The 23,960-nt window shown below is 37.6% G+C and overlaps 1 protein-coding gene across 4 annotated transcripts in view; it reads right to left on the reverse strand.

The window, feature by feature from the left end:
* The window catches only part of Kcnh7 (potassium voltage-gated channel subfamily H member 7), a 427,553-nt gene that overhangs the window by 25,122 nt on the left and 378,471 nt on the right, over positions 1–23,960 (reverse strand). For 2 of the 4 annotated variants that reach the window (XM_026778715.1, XM_026778718.1), the window contains 3 exons: positions 6,478–6,730; positions 3,323–3,528; positions 1,492–1,573 (listed from right to left, as the gene is read on the reverse strand). In XM_026778715.1, the coding sequence (XP_026634516.1) occupies positions 1,492–1,573; positions 3,323–3,528; positions 6,478–6,730 (541 nt within the window). Of the gene's footprint in view, positions 1–1,491; positions 1,574–3,322; positions 3,529–6,477; positions 6,733–23,960 lie in introns of all 4 variants that reach the window. The other 2 variants (XM_026778717.1, XM_026778716.1) reach the window with 2 other exon arrangements.

Genomic DNA, 23,960 nt, shown 5'->3' on the forward strand with positions numbered 1-23,960 from the left:
AGCTCTTGTAGACCAGGCTGGTCTCGAACTCACAGAGATCCGCCTGCCTCTGCCTCCCAAGTGCTGGGATTAAAGGCGTGCGCCACCACTGCCCGGCAAGACTACAGTTTCTTCATAGCTCAAGAGAAGTTATAATCCTACATGTTTGTGGAACTGATTTGAATAGTGTGGGTGTGAACATTTGCAGAGCAACAGATATGGAGAGGGACAGGAATTTCAAAGAAGCATTAGGGGATACCTTTGAGAGCTTAAGTAGTTTAATAAAAAGTTGGAGTCAAAATATGGAAGCTCATCTGGCCTGTGGTTTAAGATATTAATATGCACACTTCCCAAATGAGGACAGAATGAAATTAGAAGCATAGATGATATTAATCAGACAAAGATTATATTACATAAAAAGAAAAGGAGGCGGAAGATATCTTAAGAAACTTTGGAGTCTGTGGAGAGAGCTCAGTTGATAAAGTCCTTGCTAACCAGCATGAAGCCATGAGTTTAATCTCTAGAACCTATATAAAAACTTTGAGATTGTGAGATGTGCATGTATTACAAAAAAACAAGGAGGCAGCAGATCCTGGAAGTTCGCAGGCCAACATGTAACTTAGTTGTGAGAACCAAGCCAGTGAGATCCCATCTCAAAGGAAGAGGGAAAGACATCCTAGGTAGTTTTATGGCCTCTATACACATGTCTACAAATGTGCACATGCACCCCAATACCATGTGAACATGTATGCATACCAGACATACAAATACACACACAACAAAAAGAAACTCTAAGAATTAACAAGCCAGATGAGAATATGATATGAAGGTATCTCCGGAGACTTTATGAAGTTAGAAGGAAAATAGGAAGAGCGGAGAGCCACCGACACCAAGCAAAGATTATTCAATAGGAAGAATTGATCCAGGGTCAGGTGCTGCTGTGAGGCCAAATAGGAAAAGGCTAGAATGTGGTGAGATCAGCAGGAGGCAATTGAAAGGTTTTTCGTGAAATCTTGGTCTCGTTGCCAGGCACACTTCGGCACACGTGTATCTGGGGTCCTACTGAAGTATACTTGTTTCTGTTCCTGACTGAACAGGCTCCCCCTCCCTCCCCAATGAAGATGAGAACTGTTTTGTGCCATCATCCACATAATTGGTATGTGTGGTGCTTGCTGGCGAAGGGATTACACTCCTGACCTGAAATGAAAATTCCTCTTCCCAAAACACTCTGCTTCAAACTCTGAGTATATTTATTATCTATTATCAACTTGATTTTGCTTTCAATCAATTTTCCCAGTTCCTCTGTTGGCTGTCCTTGAAGACATGGAGTGGCTTTGCTGAAAGATGTAATTCAGACATAGCCACCCCGGAACAAAAGTGATTCTCCCGACACTATCAAAGCATGAATTAGATATAACCTTGAAAATCACAAAACTATAATGAGTATTTAAGCAAGAAGAGCTAGACACCGTGTGCTCTAGATAAAACTTTACAAATAGAAAGAATGATTACCTTTCTCGCCTTCACTTTCAAAGGATAGTCTTCTTCTTCGTAGTTTACAGGTGTCCCCTTCAGAATCATTTATGGATTGGGACTGCAGCAGAAAATCAACCTTGTTAATGGAACTCAAAGAGGGATCTAGAAGGTTATGCTACTTGAGTATAATGTCTTACTGGTAAACTCTACTATATCACTTCGCAGCAACCACTTTAAATCTTAAGAATTATGTTTTGGCCAAGTAGTTATAGTAATTTTCTTGAAGGTTAGCTCTGAGTTGTAAAACAGATTGACAGAATAATTCTAGTAGCTTTGCAATTTGATTGGGGAAACCACAGTTTGTAAGAGTTATGGGCTAGGAATTTTAGGATCTGGCATTAGAATTTAGAAATAAAATAGTCCACAGAAGGGAGTATTTTGTATAATACGATAAACGTTTAAAATATTAACAATTTAGACAAGTAGAAGAATCTGTATTATTGCTAGCAAAATTTACGAATCAATTAACAGTAACTAGGATGTATATATTACTTAGTAATGAACATAAGGCTAAATTTTACAATCAATATATGGTTGAAGACAATCGATACTATGATAAAAGACCTTTAGCTTCAGCTCCTCCTTCTCCTCTTTGATTGTCTGTACACCATCAGACTTGTAAATCAGAGCAGAAATTCCCTGCATTGTTCATCTGGTTGCCATATGAATTTCAGTACAATGGAGTCACCTGAGGCTCATAGTTGCATTTTAGGTAAAACCAGAATGAGGTTGATGCTCTCTGATTGAGGTCACAATAAAGCATTCAGTAAGACTATTCTGAGAACATATGTTTAAGAACTGGAGACTTTTTACTGTAAGTTTTAGTTTTTTTTTTTTTTTTTTTTTTTGGTTTGAAAAGAATTTAGCTCAGTAAGCTGAATTAGAACACTGAATGGCCACCCGGTGACCCTAGAAACTGCTGTTTCTTAAGCCTTTCAGAATGCCTGGTGATGACTACAACTCCATGGAGACTTAAGTCTAACATCTTTTGCCTAAATATTGACCTAGGGAATTCTTCCATAGAACACATTAGCTCATAAATAAATACACTGGGCAAGTACCAAGTGCTCAATGTTTGATGTATGATAAAAGGGCATTTAGAAATAAATGGACTTTTTGAAACTTGGCAAATTAACCAGTAACAAATTGTGAGCTATGATGTAAGTTGTCCTTCCACAAGACAAGACTAGCTTATGGATCAGAGTTCACAGTGGAGCACAGTAAGAGCCCCACTCACGAAATCATTAAAGGTTGGGTAATGCGCAGAATTAAACATAAAATATTATTTCTATTAGACAATATTTTATTCATTCCATAGCCTAGATTTTGACTCTATTGTAAGAGTTAATTAATTCATACTTCATTAACTTGAAAGTTGAGTTTAATATTAATCTGAACTTTGATAGGTCTAATATTTTCAACATTGCAGAAAACCAATAGCAACTGATATGGTAGGAATAATAGATGAGATAATATTTCATTCCCTATCTATGTAAGATAAACTCCTTTAGGGGATTTTAAAAATTACTCGAAACCACTCATTTTCCTACAAAACCTCTAATGTAAACCAAGACTCTAAGAACTCCTAAAAGGTCAAACTTAATTGACCTTTCAAAAATTATTCACCATCTTTTAATACTGAATTCTTGCCGTATAATTTATTAATTTCAACATTCAGCTGGTCTCTTTCTCTCAGTATTTAATATCGATACATTTTTGTTGCAGTGTTTTATTTGTTGGTTTCAGAAGCACTTGGCAGATCTGTGAATGACATTTCAGACATGGGAAGGTCATCAGTGGGGCTTACCTTTGCACTCTCGTGTCTCAGGTTGAAAGTCAGTTCTAGATTCGTCAGAAAGTGGTCGGAGAACTCTGGATACATATCCAAGACCTCCAGTAAGTCTTCTCGCTGGATCTTATGCAGGTCACAGTAGGTGAGTGCTCTCACGTCTGCATTAGACTTGCCAGGCTTGGCATAAAGATGAACCATTTCTCCAAAGATATCATTTTTTCCTAAAATAAACCAAAAAAGAAGAAGAAAGAAAAGGAGGAAGAGAAAGAGATTTAATGTTTTATTTATAAAAGCAGAAAGGGACACCAACCAACTGCCTAATCATTGAACCAAAGATTACAAATGTAAGATCCCATACCTGCCGGAGCATGGAGAGCAACATTCCATGTCTTGACTGACTGTGCAATGTTGAGTGAAACTTTGTTCTTCTTAAAAGTCTTGGGTACCATTATAATCGCCTTCATTTCTTTACTTAGGTTCTTTTGCTAAGCATGTAAGATCTAGAGGATGCTTTTGTTTAGTTACTCTCCTGAGTGCTAGCTGTGGATCTCGCCATATGGTTTTCTAAATATACTTTCAGGTAGAAGTGTTCTGATGGTGTCAGTCCAGGAATATGAGAGGCTGAAATGAGCTGGATTTCTGTTCTTTCTGTTCAGCCCTATCATGTCCAGCGCTTTTGCCAAGTAACAGCTCCATCATTCCTCAGCCCTCACAGATATGGACAAGTGATATCAACACACCTTGCTTCCTCAAGTTCCCAGTTTTGAATCTGCCTTTAAATTATTTGTCCATTTGTTTAAATAATGACTTCTATGTATGTCACCCACAGACATAGTCAGGGCTTTGGTCACTTGCTCTTTGCTCTGAAAATTTGTTCCCATTGTACTTCTACAATTACTAGGATTATTTCAGTATTGGATTCTGCCTAACCATGTGCTGTCTACTTTCAGTTTTATTCAATGACAAGAGTAAGAATAATCGATATTTTCTGACGACCATGTAGGTGCCATGTTTATGTCAAATGCTTATGTATATTACATATATGTATGCTTACACATATGTATGTATATGATACTCAAAAATAATTTTGTGAAGATGTGATTATTATAAAAATCTATAAATACTGAAACAAAATTAAAGAGGTTAACTGAATATCGTAAGGTCCATTTCTCAGTTGGGTGAAATGGAGGAAGAAAAAGTAGCCAGGATTAAAACCCATGCATTTTGACACCATAGTCAATATCCTTACCTGCCCAGGATATCAAACCTCCCAATAGTTCTCAAAATTTCATGGCCATTTTTCTGTTTCTGAGTATCAAGGTACTCACATGGTATATACCTTTAGTCAATATTGGTGAATACTTGATGAAGTCACTTTTGAAGGTCATTAGTAGCAATGCAAAATAGCACTTTCTTCACATTTCTAAAGGTTCTTTTCAGATTAAGGATATGCATAAAGTATGCATTTATGTTTGCTTCTGGTGGATTACCACATCTGTCTCCCAATTTAGGGAGCTATCAAGGATGTTTAAACAATAAAGTTCCAACAAGTGAAAAGTGCTGGGACATTATTTTAAATGAGAATTTAATAAGGAAAAGTCAAATACCATATACTAATAATTAGAGAGAAGTCATTAGGCATAGTTTAAATAAATACTTATTAGACTTTGAGAACCATAATGAATAGCAATAATTTTTCAAATGCTAACATACATGGAAATTGGGACAGCAAAGAAGAAGCTTTTGCAAGTCTTTAGATTGGATGGCTTTGTTTAGATAATTATTTTATGACTCTGAACTGTATTTGCATGGGGTTTATATTTTAATTATCTTCTGTGAATATAGATGAGCAAGAAGGAAGCCCCACGATGCTGAACAGCATTCTATACTCACAGTAGTCTAAGCACAGAAGCGAGTTGTTTTGCCCACAGATGCCAGGACAGGCAGGCATAAAGATCAGCCTCTGCTTTCCTTGGTAAGACACCAAGGAAAGCTGTCAATGTCAAATTCAGTGAAAACTTTCTTTTGATAAGTGGCCTTGAGGTGACTTAGGATGCTTCTATTCCATGACTCCTTATTGGTTTAGAAACCAAATAGTGTACCTTCTCCATCTGTGGATTTTTTGACCGCAATAATAACGAAATTATCAAAATACCAAGGGAATCACTTAAACTTCTTTGTTTGTGTAGGGCATCTAATGATCCATGCTTTGGGTCTCTCTAACAACAAACAGATAAAACCCGTGAGTTTATAATGATCAAATGTGAGAACTGAGAACTGAGTGAAAAGAAACCATTCAACTGACATAGATTGAACAGTAGATAGATAGACACTGGGGATGAACTTTGGCCTTGACTGTGCTGGGCAAGAATCTACCTCCCACTTATGCCTCTAGTGCTGTATGACTGCTTATCAATGGAACAGTGTATTAAATCTATGAGAAAACTGAATTTCCATATACACTGTGGGGAAAATGAGTTTTGATCCTGCAGCTATATGATCAGAAAGCAGGCAAATAGAGTTGGCTTTTTCTGTTCATCTCTCCATTACCCTAACAGTCCAAAGAAATGCTATGAATTCATATAAGCAGGTTCATTTTTAAAGAGACAGAGCAAACTAAACATGAGTGTTCCTTTACGCTCAAACCCATGTTTCACTCATTTTGTAGTCTATCAACTCACTTCCTAATGTTAAATGCACCGCTTCACTCTGTTAAGTCAGGACCCCAATTTCTTTTCTAAGGGCTTAATAAATAGCAGGTAAATGAAATTCACGAAATGATAAACTTAGCTCATATTACTGTAGGCACATGCTAATTAGTATGTCTACAACACTGAGTAGTTAATATTAAGATGCGAAAGGATCAACCATGAAGCCAAGATCTCACATGAAAAGGAAAATGTCGACTGTTTTTATATATTTAGCTTCAAATGTCTAAGTAGTTGCCAACAGTTGAAGAGAATCACGAGAATGTTTGCATATTACACAAAAATTGAGACATTAAAATACATTTTAGCAAGGTTAATTTGATATGCAATGAATTGAAATAAAGCTCTGAAATGATCCGTGTTGTCGTCCTTAACCAATCGGTCTGTTAGTCTGTCATTCCAAACTAATGTTTGCAACAACTTAAAGCTGAAGATGTCATTGGTCCTGGCTAAAATACTCACCGAGAATAGCTACCACTATGTCATCCTTGAGGATTTCTATGGAGCCTCTGGATAAGAAGTACAGTGCAGTTAGGACATCCCCACAGTGAACCAGGGTGTCTCCTGGAGGCGCGTGGGTGGTTTTGAACTTCATTGCCAAAGCTCTAAGGCAGCCTTTACTTGCTCCTCGAAAGGCTTTGCAGTTTTGCAGCAAAGTCTGGTTCAGATGCAGGCAAATGTCAGCTTGTAAACATTCTGGGAATCCCTTTAAGACCTGAAATGAAAAAATAAATAGTTTGATACTACCAGAACACCAGGCACTTCAGCTTGAAATCAAGTCTATTTCTTGCTCACAAATCTGAAGATGCAGTAATTCTTATGAGGGAGATTTTATAATGCAGCTAGTTTGCTTCCCTTAATAAATATTTGGTCTGCTAAACATGTCAGAAGTTTTCGCTCCGTATTGTTCTGTGAATTAACTGCAGACATTCGATTCAACCCAAGTGTTGTCTCATTAAAATGTTATGCCTACACATTTCACATTACTTCTTGCCTGCCTGAGGTTATGCAGTATCATATTGTGCATAGATTAATGCAACAATCAAAAGGACACTAGTAAAAGTCAATATTCAAAAGTCAAAAATCAAAAGATGAGAAACTTTTTTGAAAGAATTTTAAATCAATTTAAATTGTCACCATGAGTGTACATCTAATCTGATGCAGCTTTGCTATTTGCATATATCATAACCGATGAAATGTTTAATCAACTGTATTTGGAATAATCATATTTCTATAGACTTTTTTTTTCTCGAGTCAGGGTTTCTCTGTAGCTTTGGAGCCTGTCCTGGAACTAGCTCTTGTAGACCAGGCTGGCCTCAAATTCACAGAGATCCACCTGACTTTTTCTCCTGAGTGTTGGGGTTAAAGGCGTGTGCCAACACCGCCCAGCTCTATACACTTTTTTATACTAAATGTTTGGAGAAACACTGAAAATAAAAGAAAGGAGAGAAGTTGATGTACTTTGAAAGTAAAGTTTAATTTTTTAGAAATAGAAATGGTGCTACTTTTGAAAACTCACTGGTTAATTTAAAACCTAAGGCACAGACTAAACAATAATTTCTGATAAATGTCCCTTAGTTTGAATGGAATAACATGCTATTTTTGCAAAGTTATCTGTATGTAATGGGTCGGGGTACTTCTTTAACTCTTTCCATCTTATTCTCTGGGGTATCACATGCAGACTTTAGTTTTTATACTGACTTTCCCCGCAATTATGAACAGGATACTTTAGGGCAGATGGACCCATTGAACAGAACAATTTACAGGGTAATAATGCATTTAGAGACCTTTCTTTCTTTGATTTTTATTGGTTCAATTTTAGCATATAATTTAATATAACCAAAATCATCATAAATTGGCAATAAGACAATTCAAGTGTATTTAGTCCAGAAAGAAACTTTGTATTGAATTATATTTGAGTCAAGCTATGATTGTCAGTGTCTGAAATATAAAACAACTCGAGTGATCCGACTTCTACGAAGCTACCATGTGATGTTGCTGCTGAATACGGCATACCATGAAAAGATCTTTAACATCTGTGAAGCACAGCAGCCACGTTTTTGTTATTGTTTTAATGATCAACAGAGAGTAAAGTGTATTTTGGAAGAAAATCTATGAAATTAAAAATTTTTATAAAATTTGCCACAATTAGACTCTTGTGCAAGTCACTTCACCCATCCACGTTTTTTTTTTTAAGATTAGAATCTTCATAGATAATTGATAAGTCAAATGGAAGTTAGAAATTAGTTTTACGTATTAGGATTAGTAGGATTGATAGTTGTGATATTCAATTGCCTGTGTGATGCCCATTATCAATTCCCCATGCCTATTAAGATTGTAACCCCATTGATGCATTGGATATTAAAATTGCTAGTAAAGAATCATTATAAAAACAAAAAAAAAAACAAAAAAAAACAAAAAAAACAAAAGATTAGAATCTTCGCAGTACCGAATTAGTTATGTTACTGATAATAGTGCGCCAGCTATCCAATTCTGCTTACTCAGCTCTACGCTGCCAACACTTTCAGCCTGAAAGTTTTCGGGTCCAGTAGAATTCAAGCCTTCCTCTTGTATGAGTTTCTGGGCATGCATCGTCTAACTTCTTCTTACCTACAACTTCAGCTTCCATCAACCTGAGTAGACCCCTCCCAGTGTTCTGCTTGGACTAAAGACCTCTCTAATATAACCTGTCTCATATTGCCTAGTCCTGTCTCTGAAGCCTAGGGGTTTTATCTTACTCTTATGGTGCCTTACATAAGTTAAGGTTTCTTCAGAGAACCAATGCATGACCACCCTTTTCCAAAACCTACAATGGAAATTATTACTTTGAATTCTTTGGCAAGTTGTGTCAAGCTGCAGATGACCTTAGTTTAAACCACTGGTTTCTGAATGAAAAATCATTTTCATTGGAGAGTCTATAGGAGAAAAACACCAGTGTTCACTGGCTTCTCCATGAGTCTTTGAAAGCCACTTTTGGAATCCCAGCCTAAATCTTAAATGACCCTGCTAGGATATAGATGGATAGAACACTACGCCAAGCAAAAGCTAGACCTTTCCTTTTAAATAGAGTTGACAAAATATCTTGTACTTCACACAAATGGAGGAGGGTACTCATCCTGTACAACTGGCATGTGCTTCTGGCACATTCCTTGAACTACCCCTGACTATCGTCAACCCATTGTGTTTCTGTGTGTCCGGTCATGTATGTGTTGGCATGGTTTGAGTTGGAAGACAGATGAGTGGCATTTCCATCTTTTGAATTTGTTAGTGAACTACACAGTTGGATGCAAATGGACTGACATTCTTGACCCTTTACTTGCCAATTCTAAGTTTGGGGGTTATTTATCTTCTCTGTGACTTGGTACCTTATTTTTCAAAATTGAATAAATAACATTTGCTTCACAGGTTGTATGGAAGCATACATACTGATGTTTGTGAAGCATAAAGTTGATAGTCAATTTTTCAATGTGTTTTTGGATTTTTTTTTGAGACAGGGTTTCTCTGTAGCTTTGGTGCCTGTCCCGGAACTAGCTCTTGTAGACCAGGCTGGCCTCGAACTCCCAGAGATCCGCCTGCCTCTGCCTCCCGAGTGCTGGGATTAAAGGCATGCGCCACCACTGCCCGGCTGGATTTTTTTATATTTTTGGATTTTTGAAAAAAACAAACAAAAAACTGAGTGCATATCTGCCCCCCCCCCACCCAAATAACAGATATGTTCTCTTTAACTAGTATTTTTTTTTCCTCTGTTAACTGAGCAGAGTTTAATGACTTTGCATTCTAGGCATCATTAGTTTGTAGATCCCATCCCCCAACATTTCTCTGTAATCTTATTTCCTATGTCTTCTGAAGTGTTCTGGCTCGTGTGAACATAAGCTTTCACTGGTACTTGCCTTAAATTTATCCTGAAAGTAGGTGGTTAATGAAATACAACTATATTTTAGAATCCAAGTCTTCTTGGAACTCCTCACAGAACGTGAAGGTCACTTGGGAAAGTTTCCAGTCTAAATGGTTACTTTCAGTCTTCATTCTGTTAGACCGGAGTCTGCTAATAAGGACCGCATTCAGCTTGAGATGCCATAGAGCTCTGTTTTCACAGGTGGTGATTATATAGACATCACAGAAAAGTTACCCATACCCATTTGTGATCGTAACCCTTACCTGACTTTCTTAACTATCTTAATGTGATCTGTTGCTCAAGGAAAACTGAGTAAGACTTGAAATTCGCTTGTTGGATTCAAGGTAGCCCATCGTTTGGATTTGCAAGTAGGTCAGTGGCTTTAGAATTTGTGATTAACTTTGGGAAAGAATTGTTTTTTTTAAATGGAGAGTTAACAGTTTGGAACATTAAAAAGTACATTTTTTTTTCCCTAATGTGGGAAATAAGAGGTAGTTTCAAGTAGGTCAAGACACCTCGTTCACTATTTCCATCTGGGTTGCCTTCTTCCTTTCCTACCTATTATTGTACAATTTTTTTTCTGTGTTTATTTCCTCTGTTAAATTTCCTGAAGTAGAATATTTTCATTTACCACTGAACTCTGACATCTTAGCAGGCCTTGCAGATATAGATGAAGAAAGTTGGAATGTAAAATAGCTAACTACAATTCAGGATGTAAGCTTGCTTGATGACAGTTACAGCCATAACCCCAGTGCCCTGCATTCTTGGCTAAGTTGTGGTGCTGCAAAGGTACACGTCACTGTCTGCTGTGCATCTGGAGCTATTGTTTTACTGAGTGAATTCAATTTTAAAAACCAAGAAGCGTTCACCACTGTCAGCCTCATGGCCTGCACCTTAGAAAGACAGTTCTAATCTTTTAAGCATGCATTCATTCACATACTTACTCATTTAAATACTTAAATAGCATCAGATTCAAAAGAATCATAATGAATAAACCATGTTTTGAAAATGTACTAAGTCTTCGTGACAGATTAAACACAATTCTTACAGGTCTAATCAGAATTGGTTACACTGTCCTCATGTTGAAGTCAGACATTAGTTATAAATAATAGTGGGCATTCATGGAACCTCAAGTAGCAGTTAATTTGAAGTGAGTTAAAGTCCTAATCTCATTTTTTCTAACTCTACTTCTGCACGGCATATTTTTAAGACTTGATGAAGTTCCAGAAAACTTTTCTCTATGTTGAAAGGAATCACACACGTTTACTATATGTGATGCAAAGCCATTTGTGTTTTGCCTTCTCTTTGCTTGGATTTATGTGAACAAAAATCTGTGAGTCTTATAATGAAATGATAACTTGTTTAAGACTTTTCTCACTTCAGTCTGAAATACTTGCTGCGATAGTTATAAAAGTTTTGTAGTTTACTGTTTGTGGGCCCCAATGTAAAGACCGTTGGACAGGGAAAACCTACTAATAACACTTCAGCATTGTTAAAGTCATTTTTAAAAGCCACACAAAACAAAGGGTGGACAACAGTATTATCTAACAAATATCTATGAACTGTGATCAGTAGTTAATTCAGAAGCATCCGACCTCATGGCAGAGTTCCCTAATAGGTGTATCTGCTAACACATTTGTAATGTCATGACAATACATTCTTGCTATTTGTACTTAAATTGTACAAGTAGTATAGCATGACAGCTGAGTACATGCTGATATTGATGCAGGTCTATTGCTTGATATAAATGCTAGTCAAAATGATAGACAATTTTAAATGAGTAAATCCTTCTATATAAGTTTTCAAATCAATGACAGCAAAAACATTTGTGCTATGTATTGGGTCACCAAGGAAAAAGAAGTTTGATCAATTCCAATAACAATAAAATTAAAAAACTTTGTCATTGGTATCCTGAATAGTTTTATATCATCTCGACACAAAGTAGAGTCATCAGAGAGGAGGAAACCTCAATTGAGAAAAATACCTCAATAAGATCAGGCTATATGCAGGCCTAGAGGGCATTTTCTTAATTAGTTTTTTTTTTTAATTTTTTTTTTATTGAGAAAAAAAAATTTCCGCCTCCTCCCAGCCTCCCACTCTTCCCGCCCTCCCCCCACTCCTCTCCCCCTCCCTCTCAAGTCTGAAGAGCAGTCAGGGTTCCCTGCCCTGTGGAAAGTCCAAAGTCCTCCCCCCTCCATCCTGGTCTAGGAAGGTGAACATCCAAACTGGCTAGGCCCCCACAAAGCCAGAACAAGAAGTAGGATCAAAACCCAGTGCCATTGTCCTTGGCTTCTCAGCAGCCCTCATTGTCCGCCATATTCAGAGAGTCCAGGTTTATCCCCTGCTTTTTCAGTCACAGTCCAGCTGGCCTTGGTGAGCTCCCAATAGATCAGTCCCACTGTCTCCAGTCCCAATAAGGAACAGAAGGAGGGAGAAGATGAGCAAGGAAGTCATTTTCTTAATTAGTAACTGATGTGGGAGAGCCCAGTCCATTGTGGGCGTCACCAGTTCTGGGTTGGTGGTCCCAGTTTCTATAGGAGAGTAGGTTGAGCAAGCCTTAAGGAGCAAGGCAGTAAGCAGCACCTCTTCATGGCCTCTGTGTTAGCTTCTGCCTTCAGGTTTGAGTTCCTGTCCAGACTTCATACAGTGATAAACAGTGATTTGTAAGCATAGGTCAAATAAACCCCTTTCTCTTCAATTTGCTTTTGGTTCTGGTGTTTCAACACAGCAATATAACCTGAACTAGGGCAATCAGTTTTGGTTAGAGGCATTGAGTGAACAAACATTTCTAATCAGGGAAATTGTCAGCAAAAAAAGTTAGGATATGTCATTATTATATCATTTTTCATGACAATAGAATATATATATATATTTTTCATAATAACATTTTACCTGATAGAAAAATATTTCTAAATTAAGACATAGTGTATTGGCTGTAAACTGTTGCTTTTTCCTTAGATGTGAGGCTTAAGATTGAACATTTGCTGCTTTCTGTCTCTGTCTGAGACTATCTCATGATGAGTACATTTTTCCAAATTCTGTTTAAAGAGTGCCAATACATAAGTTTCTGACCCCAAACACTTTTCAGCCTTCTTTATGTTTTGAACCCCTAAATTTACTTTTTTAAAGAAACCAAATCTGTTCCCCAGCACATATCGTTATCCTGCATCCTGTAGTATGGAGGTTGATCTGTGTTCTAACCAGGGGCTTTTCACTCATTTCTGCTAGTGGTACTGCAGAAGGGAGCATTCCCCAAGGCAGGCTGAATAGAGAGCACATTTAGGCAGCCTGACTGTGGCAAATGGTTCCCTAAATAGCAGATTAATCATGTGGACAACTTCGGTGGCTGAGTTAACTGTCATTAGAAAATGTCCTAGGGAAATTCTTTGGGTCATTAAATATACTTAAATCTTGACAAATTAGGATTAATCAAAACACAAATTAGCACTCCCTATGAACCTCCTGCATGATTATCAAACACATTATGCAAGTAATATGCTAAATCTTAAGTCTCTGCCTTGGAGTACAGCTTTACCATTTGAGAACATCTCCTGACTCTGGCAGAATTGCTATTTTTATGTGGGCATTCAGCTTCTTGATAAATCTTTAGCACCTGTGAACTCATGAACCTTACACTATGTTCTTTGTGGAAGCTAATGTCTTAACATAATGCATTTTGTAATCTCTAGATCATTCCATATTGTATCATTTCTATCGTTAGGCACCAAGAAATAGGAAACAAATTCATTCTATGTTTCCTTGGTGGCTACATGGTGATTACTACATTTTAACCACTGATTATAATAGTAAACCCTTAAGTAGGTTTAGCAACACATATACACATTAATTACCCCAGTGTGAAGCTCACATTGCTTTGACATCTACATTTTTTTTATTCTACCTCCATGTGGCTGTTAAAAATAAGGAACAATTTTAATGTATAAGACCGTCAGGCCTTGCCAGACCATTGAGAAAATTAGAGAATTGTGAATTCAGGAATGTGGAAATATTTATAAACACTGAAATAATACATTAATGTGTTTCATGTAACCTGTCCACATTTAGCACATGGTTTGTATTTACTCAAGATACAAAACCTTATTATACTTGGACATGGCTAAAAAAGTAGGAAGTCATGAAACAGTTTTGGCTCCACCAATGATGCCTCAAAAAATAAAAAAAATAAAAAAAATAAAGAGCATCCTCTTTTTGCATCCTCCTCCTTCCCAACTAGCAGCATTGCTATGGCTTCCTTTTAGAGGAACACTTAAACTTCAACATGACTCAATGAAGACAGGGTTAACAGTGATATGTGGGCAGAAGCAAATCTCTGGTTTTCTTCATCATCCATGCTCTGGAGTCCTTTTTGTTAGATCAGTAAAAACTTGGCTTACAAGGAGTGTCTCGGGATCTGCAGTGCGATCTCAAAAGGACCTCTAAAAACTATTCAGATTTCTAGAGGCTACAAGAAGGACCTACAGCCTCAGGATTAGATTCTGAGTCTCCCCCTTTTAATCCTTGCATAGTTATTTGAGAGAGATAGTCGGGGAAAGGACCAAAAGAACATAACTGTAGCCCCTTCTTCTAGCTGCACTGCAGCTAGTTCTTTCTGAATGATTGATTGTGGATGACCCGCTCTTTCTCACAGAGTAGGCGAAAGGGAAATGCAGTCGGACAGGTTCAATGATATAAAGTATCACATTGCATCTAAAACGCTATCTTGAGTTTGAGTCAAGTTTTATGATCCTGGAAAGATTTCTCATATGCTATATTTCAAAACCAAATTTCCTCAATATTATGTGAAGCAACAGAGTTGCAGTAGTCTCATTTTACAAATATAAAAGCTAAGACACAACAAATTAAGAGAACTCTGTGGAAGCACTGAGACTTGTAACGTAGTCCAGAATTCACCTATTTTTATTTAACTGTCTTTCAAGTTGGACTTCTAAAGTTGCTCTCAGTATGAGAAGACAAATGTCTTTTCCACTCATTTTCAGTAATTGGTTTTGTAGATAATAAAGGATTGAGATCCCAAGTAGATGTTCTCTTCATTTTGTATGAGAGGGGTAATGTATTCCTCAAAATATTAAGATAGATGAAAATATAATTCATTGCTTTGTAGGAAAAGTAAAAACCCATATTGACAATTGTTTAACTTATGATAAAGTAGTAGAAGCTTTAAAACAAAATGTACTGTCTTCATAGCTCAGATTCCCTTCCCATAAAATATCCCGGCTGTTATCTGGAACCCTGATGTCAGATCTCTGGACATTTCTACTCCGACTAAGCAAGCCCGTTGCCTATGTTCCAGTGGTTGACTTTTTTCCAGCTTCACAAGTTGGTCAAACTACATAATTCAGTAATATAATACAAAAAAAAATCCATGGCACTTAGAAAAAGAAGGGATATTCCCTCTTTCTTAAACTATACAGTAAGGCAAATAATTTGGAAAGTTTAATAATAATGAGCCATTTCAAAACTGCAATCAGAATGGGAACTGGAGGGATCAGGTTGTGGGAAGATGGAGGGAGAGAGAACTGGGAGACACAACTGGAATGGGGGGCATTTTGGGGACATGGTAGAAACCTAGTACAATGGAAACTCCTAAGAATCTTCAAGGGTGACCCTAGCTAAGACTCCTAATAATGAGGCAATTGGAGTCTGAAGCAGACAGCTTCTGTAACCAGGCAAGGATTACAGTGTAGGGATTGGGACACCAACCTAGCCCCCAAACCTTCGACCTACAATTTGTCTAGTCTGCAAGATATACTGGGGTAAAGGGGGCACAGAACTTATGAGAGTGGGTAACCAATGACTGGTTCAACTTGGGACCCATGCCAGAGAGGGAGCACAGGTCTGACACTCCCTGGAGGGTCAGAAACCAGAGGCTGGATAGCCAAGAGACCAAGGATAGAGTCAAAATCACTGAGGAAAAAAAGAGTGAATGAAATGATTCCTGATGATATTGTGCTATACTAGTAGACCAGAGTCTAACACAATCGTCATGAGAGGGGCTTCACCCAGCAAAGGATGGAAACAGATGGAGCAACCTGCAGTCAAACATTAGGCAGAGCTTGGGGAATCCTACAGAATCGGGGAAGGAAGGATATTGCAGTTAGAGGGGTCTAGGACACCACAAGAAAACTCTCAGAATCAACTAACCTGGACTCATAGGGTCTCACAGAGACTGAACCAACACAATCTGGGACCTAGTCCCTCTGTGTATATGTTATGGCACTTAGGTCTTCTTGTGGGACTCCTAATTGTTGGAACAGTGACTGCCTCTGACTCTTTTGCCTTCTTTTGGGACATTTTTACTCCTACTGTGTTGACTTTTCAGAATACCTGGGGGAGGTGCCCAGTCTTATTGCAATGTGATATGCCACCTGCACTGGGTAGGCTTTGTGTGTCAACTAGACACAAGCTAGTTATCAGTAGAAGGAGCCTCAGTTGAGGAAATGCTTCAATGAGATCCAGCTGTAGGGCATTTTCTCATTTGGTAATCAACAGGGGAGGGTCAAGCCCATGGTGGATGGTACCATTCTTGGGTTGCTGATCTGAGTTCTTTAAAAACAAAACAAAACAAAAAAATAAACCAACAAAAACCAGGAAGTAACATCCTTCTATGTTCTTTTCATCGGCTCCCACCTTCAGGATCCTGCCCTGTTTAAGTTTCTGTCCTAACTTCTTTAGTGATGAACAGCAATGCTGAAGTGTAAGTCAAATACCTCCCCTGGCTACCAACTTGCTTTTTGATCGTGGTGTTTTACTGCAGTAATAGAAACCTCAACTAAGACACCATGCCTATCCTCCTCACATCCATATGTATCCATCAAAAGAAAGGAAAAAAATAAAAACCATGACAGATTCGAAAATAGGAAACATCCATCAGCTTTTTGTCCCCTTCCAACACTAAGTGTGGGTATAGTAATTCTGCTAAGAAGAGGAAGAATGAAAGGGCAATGCTAGGTTACGATGGCGAGGAAGGTCCGAGTGCAGGCCAAGTACAGGAATTATGAATAAGAACAGAAAGAGGACCTGCTGCTTCATTGATTTGAATTTCACAGACTGGCACGGTTGATGGAAGATGACAAAAGTGGAAAAGTGGTGCCACTCTGACAGATAATTGGTTTTAAGAGAGAGAAAACTGAAAATATTGAATCTGCCTGGGATGTTGGATGCAATTGTAGTATAAGACTTAGTTATTCTTAAATTACTTGAATCTGTAATCTTATGGTATGAAGCTTACCTTAATTTAAAAAAAAACCACAAGCAATCAGACTAGAAAACAGATTTTATACAATTGATGGCATTTTCTTTGTAATCACATAGGAAAATACAGAAAAAAGATGAAACAGAGTCAATGATCTAATGGGACTTTTTAAAAACAAGGAATGGTTTTTTAACTACATCAGAAATGTTGGTAAATTAGACCCTATTTAAAATAGCAGCAAAAAAATTGTGTCAAAAACATCCAGTAAGTGAAATGAATGTGTTGAAAATATATTATGAATAATTTATAGTCTGTGACAGATAAAACCATGGCATATGTAATATATGTAGCATTCTTATAAAATAAAACAAAATAGTTGAAATAGACAATTCAAAAAGAAGTTATTCAGATATAATATATATAGAGAGAGTATATTTAGTCAGAGAGATGTCACTGAAGTGACCATAAATATATCTGCTGAACTGGGAGATATGAAAACAAAACATAACACCCATTGCTACCGAAGAAAAAGCAGGTGAGTATTAGCATTCTTCTTAGAAATGGGAATTGTCAAACAGTAGCTAGTAAAACTTAAAATTGCTCACAGAAATCTCTCATCTGAAAATCTACTCGTCAGGATTAAACCATCAGGAGAAGATATAGGTAGGTATATTTGCTTTATTATTACCCGGAGTGGCATAAAATTAGGAACGAAAATGGAATCACATTAGTGACAGAATAGTTCAGGGTTATGTTATAAAATCATAAATTACAATGTCCTATAGAATTAGGGTACATAAAAATGAATTACTGTAGGAATGTTACATGATTTAATTTTGTAAATAGGATTTGGATGCAATTTTAAAAGGTGTGACATGAGAAATATCAAGTATAATGTTAAATTATGTAGCTAAGTGTGTGATGGTGTGTGTATGTAAATTATATATATATATGAGAATACTAGAATATTTATTGCAGAAGTGAGAAAATTGTGAAAGATTATATACTTGAGTGAATAAATTTTTGGTGTGGAGAGAGGGGATAGCAATGATCAAGGATGGAATAAAAACCACAATACAACACTAAAAACCTCTAAATAAAACACATATTGATTTTATCTCTGTGAAATTTGTGTATAACTGTGTATCTTTATGGGTGATATGGACACTATTGCAAAAAATGGTCTTAACTTGAAAAACTTTGATCAGGTTGTATAACTTTAGAAGAATAACGGTTATTAAATATTACAGGAACAGGCTTGGCGACCAAGATGCTGCATTTGGACATTACCTATGATTTGAAAAGATCAAAAGTAAATTTTACCTACTTTATAAAAGAATTTTGTTAAACAATTAATAGAACTCAGAATATTTAAGGTGGTTTTAACCTGAAAGCCTTCTCCCATGGTCTGGATTTCATAGTACCAGAAGGTGCTATGTCAGGTGCTTAGGGAAAGAAGCTATCTCTAGGTCTAGATGGCTGTGATAACTCTGAACTCCAACAATGACACGATGGTAAGATATTCCTAATGGCGCAATAATGACATATGTATTGTCAATAGGCAACAGATGCTTAATTGATCTTACGGTGCACTCAATAGGAGGGAAATCATGCCTGGTTTTACCTAGCCAATCATCTGTGGTCTTAGAAAAGAACCTACTATCAAAACTGTAATAGTCAGTATAATACCTAAAATCCATCCTTATACCTAATATATACTTATATATAAGTACAGCTCTCTACCCATGTCAAAGAAGCTTTCATTTGCATTAGAGGCCATCACGGAAAACCACAATGAGTTATACTGCAAAAACCAACTGATTTAGGGGAGCCCAGTCCCAACAGATACATGCACAACACTACTCTCGCATTGAAGGCTCAAGGAGCAGCATGGAAGAGGGGCCAGAAAGACTGTAAGAGCCTGAAGGCAGGGTGTATGCTGTGAGATTATGTCTCCTGGAAATGATAGGGAAGTTACACCCATAATACCACAACAGTATGGTGGCCTAAATAAGACCTGAACAGTGATAATACCAATAGATATGCCATCGTGGAACGGGGAAATATCACAGAGTCCTTCCCTAATAAAAGAACTAAGGTTAACTAATGACTGCTCAGAAAGGAAGAATTTGTTTTCCTTAGGGGAAAAACAGGAGCGGGGGCTTAATTAGTATTCAATACCAATCGAAGAGCCCTGAAATCATATATACAGAAGCAACACTAAATGGATTCAGAAAGTTTTATTTATATATTTATATATATATATATATTTCATACATATGAGTATTTGTCACAATAGTCAAAAGTTTATTAGTTTTTTTTTAAATCAGGGATAGGGCAATGGGAGGGGTCAGAGGAAATGATGTAATTAAATTTTAATTATTTTTTTCAAAAATTGTGAGTATATGGTTGTTGTGCGTGGTTCATACACATGGGCGCATGGGTGAAAGAGCATGAAAAGGTCACGGGAAGGCATGAAGTGGCTTCCCCTGTCACTCTTAACTCCTTCAGGACTGGGTCTCCCACCCAGGCTATCTGGTTAGTGATCTCCTTGTGTTTACCTCTCTCTACTCCTGAACATTGGCTTTGCAGATGCATGCAGTGGTGCCCAGTTTTTCACACTGGAGTCTGGGATTTGAACTCAGGTCCTCATGTTTGCAAAGCAAGCCCTCTTGTCCACTGAGCCAGCTCCCTAGCTACTATTTTTTAAACAAATTCTTAGACTCTGAATATCTATGGGAGCTATTATATTTAATAAAAATATCCCTAAAATATTTATAGATTCCAATTCAGTGTGCGAAGGGAAAGTAATTAAGTAATGCATTGAAATTAATGCCCTCCTCATGCATAAGAATGAGGGCAGAGAAATGAAGTACAATCACAGACATGGTGAAACATAGCCCCTGATTTTCTTTTCTTTTTATTGTCAAAAATTTTAAAAATTAAAATATAATTACATCACTCCCCTTTTTATCCTTCCTACTCCCTCCCATGTCACTCTCGTTTCTTTTCTTAATTCTCACCAATATCTACATGTCCCACTGCCCCACCTAATCCCAGCATGGCTCCATCTGTTTATTTTAACCAAGATTAGCACATATATTTTGTTCCACTTATCAGTCCTGTTTCTGAAATAACCAACCTTATAGCATCTTCTCCTGACATTATATTCTCACCAATTCTTCAGAGGTATAGTCAAGGGGACTTGATTTATTATGAAGTTTGGCTGATCATCAATTCTCAAATTATCGGCAGCTAAATATTCTGAATGGTTTCCTAGGTAGGCGACTAGCGCGCTGTTATAGACTGAAGCCTCTGTCTGGGGAATAGCATGAGGACCTCATTTTCCTTGCATCTGTGTGCCGTGATTCACAGCAAAGAACCAGAAGTCAGAGATGGATTTCTGGGTTCAAATAAAATAACTACAATGATGAGGTGTGAACCTTTGGCTTATCTTCCCCTATGGCAGCTTTTCCTAAACACAGTCGTGTTTTTTCTCTGTGAGGGTTATAGAACGTCACTATCTGTGAAGATTACTGATAGAAAGGGCAAGATGAATTGCAACAGAAATAAAAGTGTCTTAGCATAGAACCCAGGCTCCTCCAGCAAAAATGGTGCGATTTTTTTTCTCTCTCTAGGAAAAAAAAAAAAATCAGACTGTCCCAAAGCATGAAACTGCGTGGTGGGGGTGAGTGACTTGCCTCATTAATAGAAGTCAAGATACCAAATAAATACACTGTGAGGTATATATATATATAATCATTAAAGATGTAATCATTCTGCACTTTTTCTATCCATACTCTCTCATAACTGTCTACATCTAGGAAAGCATATATCTGAAATATCGGCTATATTGCATTCTTAAGGTCATGTAATAACATGCCTTCGGGTGAGCTGTTTTCTGCTAACTTTCATCCTTAAATTGGTTAAAAAAATAACTATCCGGGTAGTGGTGGTGCACGCCTTTAATCCCAGCAATCGGGAGGCAGAGGCAGGTGGATCTCTGTGAGTTAGAGGCTATCCTGGTCTAGAAACAAGATCTAGTTTCAGGACAGGTCAAAGCTACAGAGAAACCCTGTCTTGAAAAACCAAACAACAACAATAAAACAAAAACAAAACCCTAACGTATTAGGTAGAACAAGTATGTATTTGTTAATAACAAATCTCATGGCACTAGCTTGTTTTTCATGGCAGCGAGTATCAGACCTTTTTTTCTGGGGAAGAATTTGGGGGTGATATGAGTTCATTAAGTTGGAGAAACGCTGAGTTATTCTAGGATCTATCCAAAAGAGGCTTAGAATAACATTTCCAAAGAATACTTTACTACTGAACTTGATGAGGTCTGTGTGGAGAGTAGGGACCAGAGGAAGGAGACCCAGTGGATGAGCTCCTAAGTGAGTATGTGCTGTTGACATGTATCTGGGGCCTCAGACCAATGGAGGAAATGGAGGAGCTTACCCCCTCCCCAGAGTGAGGCTCAGAGAGAAATGGCTAAGCCTTCCCTCCTGGTCTCTGTGTGGCTGTTGATAGTATGTGCAGAAAATGTCCAACATAGCTTTCTCTACCCCCTAAGGAACGCTGAAGAATGCTCCCCTAGAGGACTGCTGCTGGTGAAATTAGCTGAGCCTGTCCTTTCGATGTAGCTGCATACCATACAATGTGCCTCTTGTTTATCTTTATATACTAACCCTGTCTCCTTGTTCAGCTGTGAACAATAACCCTTCTTTCTCCTCATCTTTCTGTAACATGCTGAGCTTCTGGGTGTTGAGGCTTCTCTAACAGAGAGCCCAGGCCATCAGATCCCAGCTTTCTGTGTCTAAATGTTTGTACTTTCTTTGTTTCCTAGCCATACAAGTCATGTTCAACTCTCTGGAGGCTGTGCAGTAGTTTGTTTGTTTGTTTCTTTCTTTCTCTCTTTCTCCCCCCCTTTATTTCTTTCTGTCTCTCTCTCTCTTTATTTCTTCTTCCTTTTTTATTGGCTTAACCTGTGTTGATAAAAGAACAGGAAACTGAATTGGGTCTGAATGGCTCTGCTTCTCTAACTCACCAAAGAAAGTGTCATTCCCTTCTGCATCAGAAACTGCATCAGCTCCTGTTTAGGCAGGGTCATTATTTTCAGGAGTTGAAAAACAAAAGCAGAAATCATTTCCACTCTCTACTGGTATAAGAAGAACATTAGTAATACACTGGAGAAACTGGAGCCCAGAGTGTACTCACTGCCTCTGTGGTGTTTCTGCAGTAGCTACTGATCTTTTTAAAGCCCTGGGACAAGGTGCAGTTTAGTTCCCAGGGTTCAAAAACTGCTAAAAAAAAAACAAAAAAACAAAAAAAAAAACTGTGTGTGGTGGCACAATGGCCTTTAGTCCCAGAACTCAGGAGACAGAGACAGGCAGATTCTTGAATTTGAGGCTAGCCTGTATTTCTACAAAGAATTCCAGGACAGCCAGGGCTACATAAAAAAACAAACAAACAAAACCAAACAAACAAAGAAACAAACAAACAAACCTGTCTTCAGGGTAAAGACAAAAAAGCCTCACTGGTATGGGAGCATGTGCTGGTCTCTGTAGATAAGTAGATAAACTATAGATAAGTCCTTCTGTACATGATAGGAAAATCCATCACTTTGAAAGATGACTGAGTTACTTGTCACCTCAAAACATCAGATGCCTGTCTCATGCTGTCTACTAGTCCTCTTAGGAAGCTGCAGATGTTTTCTTGCTTTTTTTTTTTTTTCCTACAGTGGTGTTTTAAAGAGGTGTTGAGTAAGTTGCATAGGGTGGGCAGATGAACTCAACCTTTCCTAAAGCATAGGTTGCCTAACAACTTGCTACAGAAAGAGATCAGATGTGACAAACTTGTATACTAATATATAAGTGCAAGTTTATAATAAACACTTTTTGAAGAGATTGGCAACCTCTGCCGATTGATTAATCATCATACAGATGAAATGATCATCCCTAAAAATATAAATTATATTGATTTATAATTTGTGTGTGGGTACACTTGTGAAGGTCAGAGGATAAATCTTGTAAGTTGGCTTGTTCCTTGCACCCATGTGGGTCTCAGGTATAAAGCCCATGTGCCATAAATATTCAGCAGCCTTGGCAGCAAATGCCTTTACTCACTCACTAAGCTATCTCACAAAATATCCTCTTAAGTGTATATGGCAAAGTTATTTTTAAAACTCAATTCCTAAACAATAACCAAGTATTTATTTATAGAAAACCAAAAGATTTCACAGGTCTTATGGCCCACATCATGTATATAAAAGTGTTTCCCCATCTCCTTTAAATATTGGTTGGTTTAGTCAGATATGCAGGCACTGTTTCAGATACCTTTGCTATGATTCCATGTTATATCGGTTAACCAAATGTTGCTCATTGACTCTGTTTATAAATAAAAGGTTTTTTTTAGAAAAGGTAGAGGATTAAAAGATCTAAAAGCATGCTACACTATTTTTAAGTTTTCCTTTTACGCTGGTGACTGGGTTTATTGTAAGGATTGTTTTTATCTGATTTCATTCACTGATTACAAACAAGTGTGGGCCCCCCCCCTTTGCACTTCGCTGTGATGTATCTAAAGCTGCGATCTGAACATGAAAGTGGAGTGCATGTGAAATCATTTAAATAAGTGTACAGAGTAATGGCTTTCCCTCAATGTATCTGTGTGTGTGTGTACCCAAAGGCACGTGTGTACCCCATGCTTTTGGAGGCCAGAAGTCAGCAGCTACTGTCCACCTTTCTTCTTTCTTCTTCTTCTTCTTCTTCTTCTTCTTCTTCTTCTTCTTCTTCTTCTTCTTCTTCTTCTTCTTCTTCTTCTTCTTCTTCTTCTTCTTCT

The sequence above is a fragment of the Microtus ochrogaster genome, chromosome 4, assembly GCF_000317375.1.
Source record: "Microtus ochrogaster isolate Prairie Vole_2 chromosome 4, MicOch1.0, whole genome shotgun sequence".
NCBI lineage: Eukaryota > Metazoa > Chordata > Mammalia > Rodentia > Cricetidae > Microtus > Microtus ochrogaster.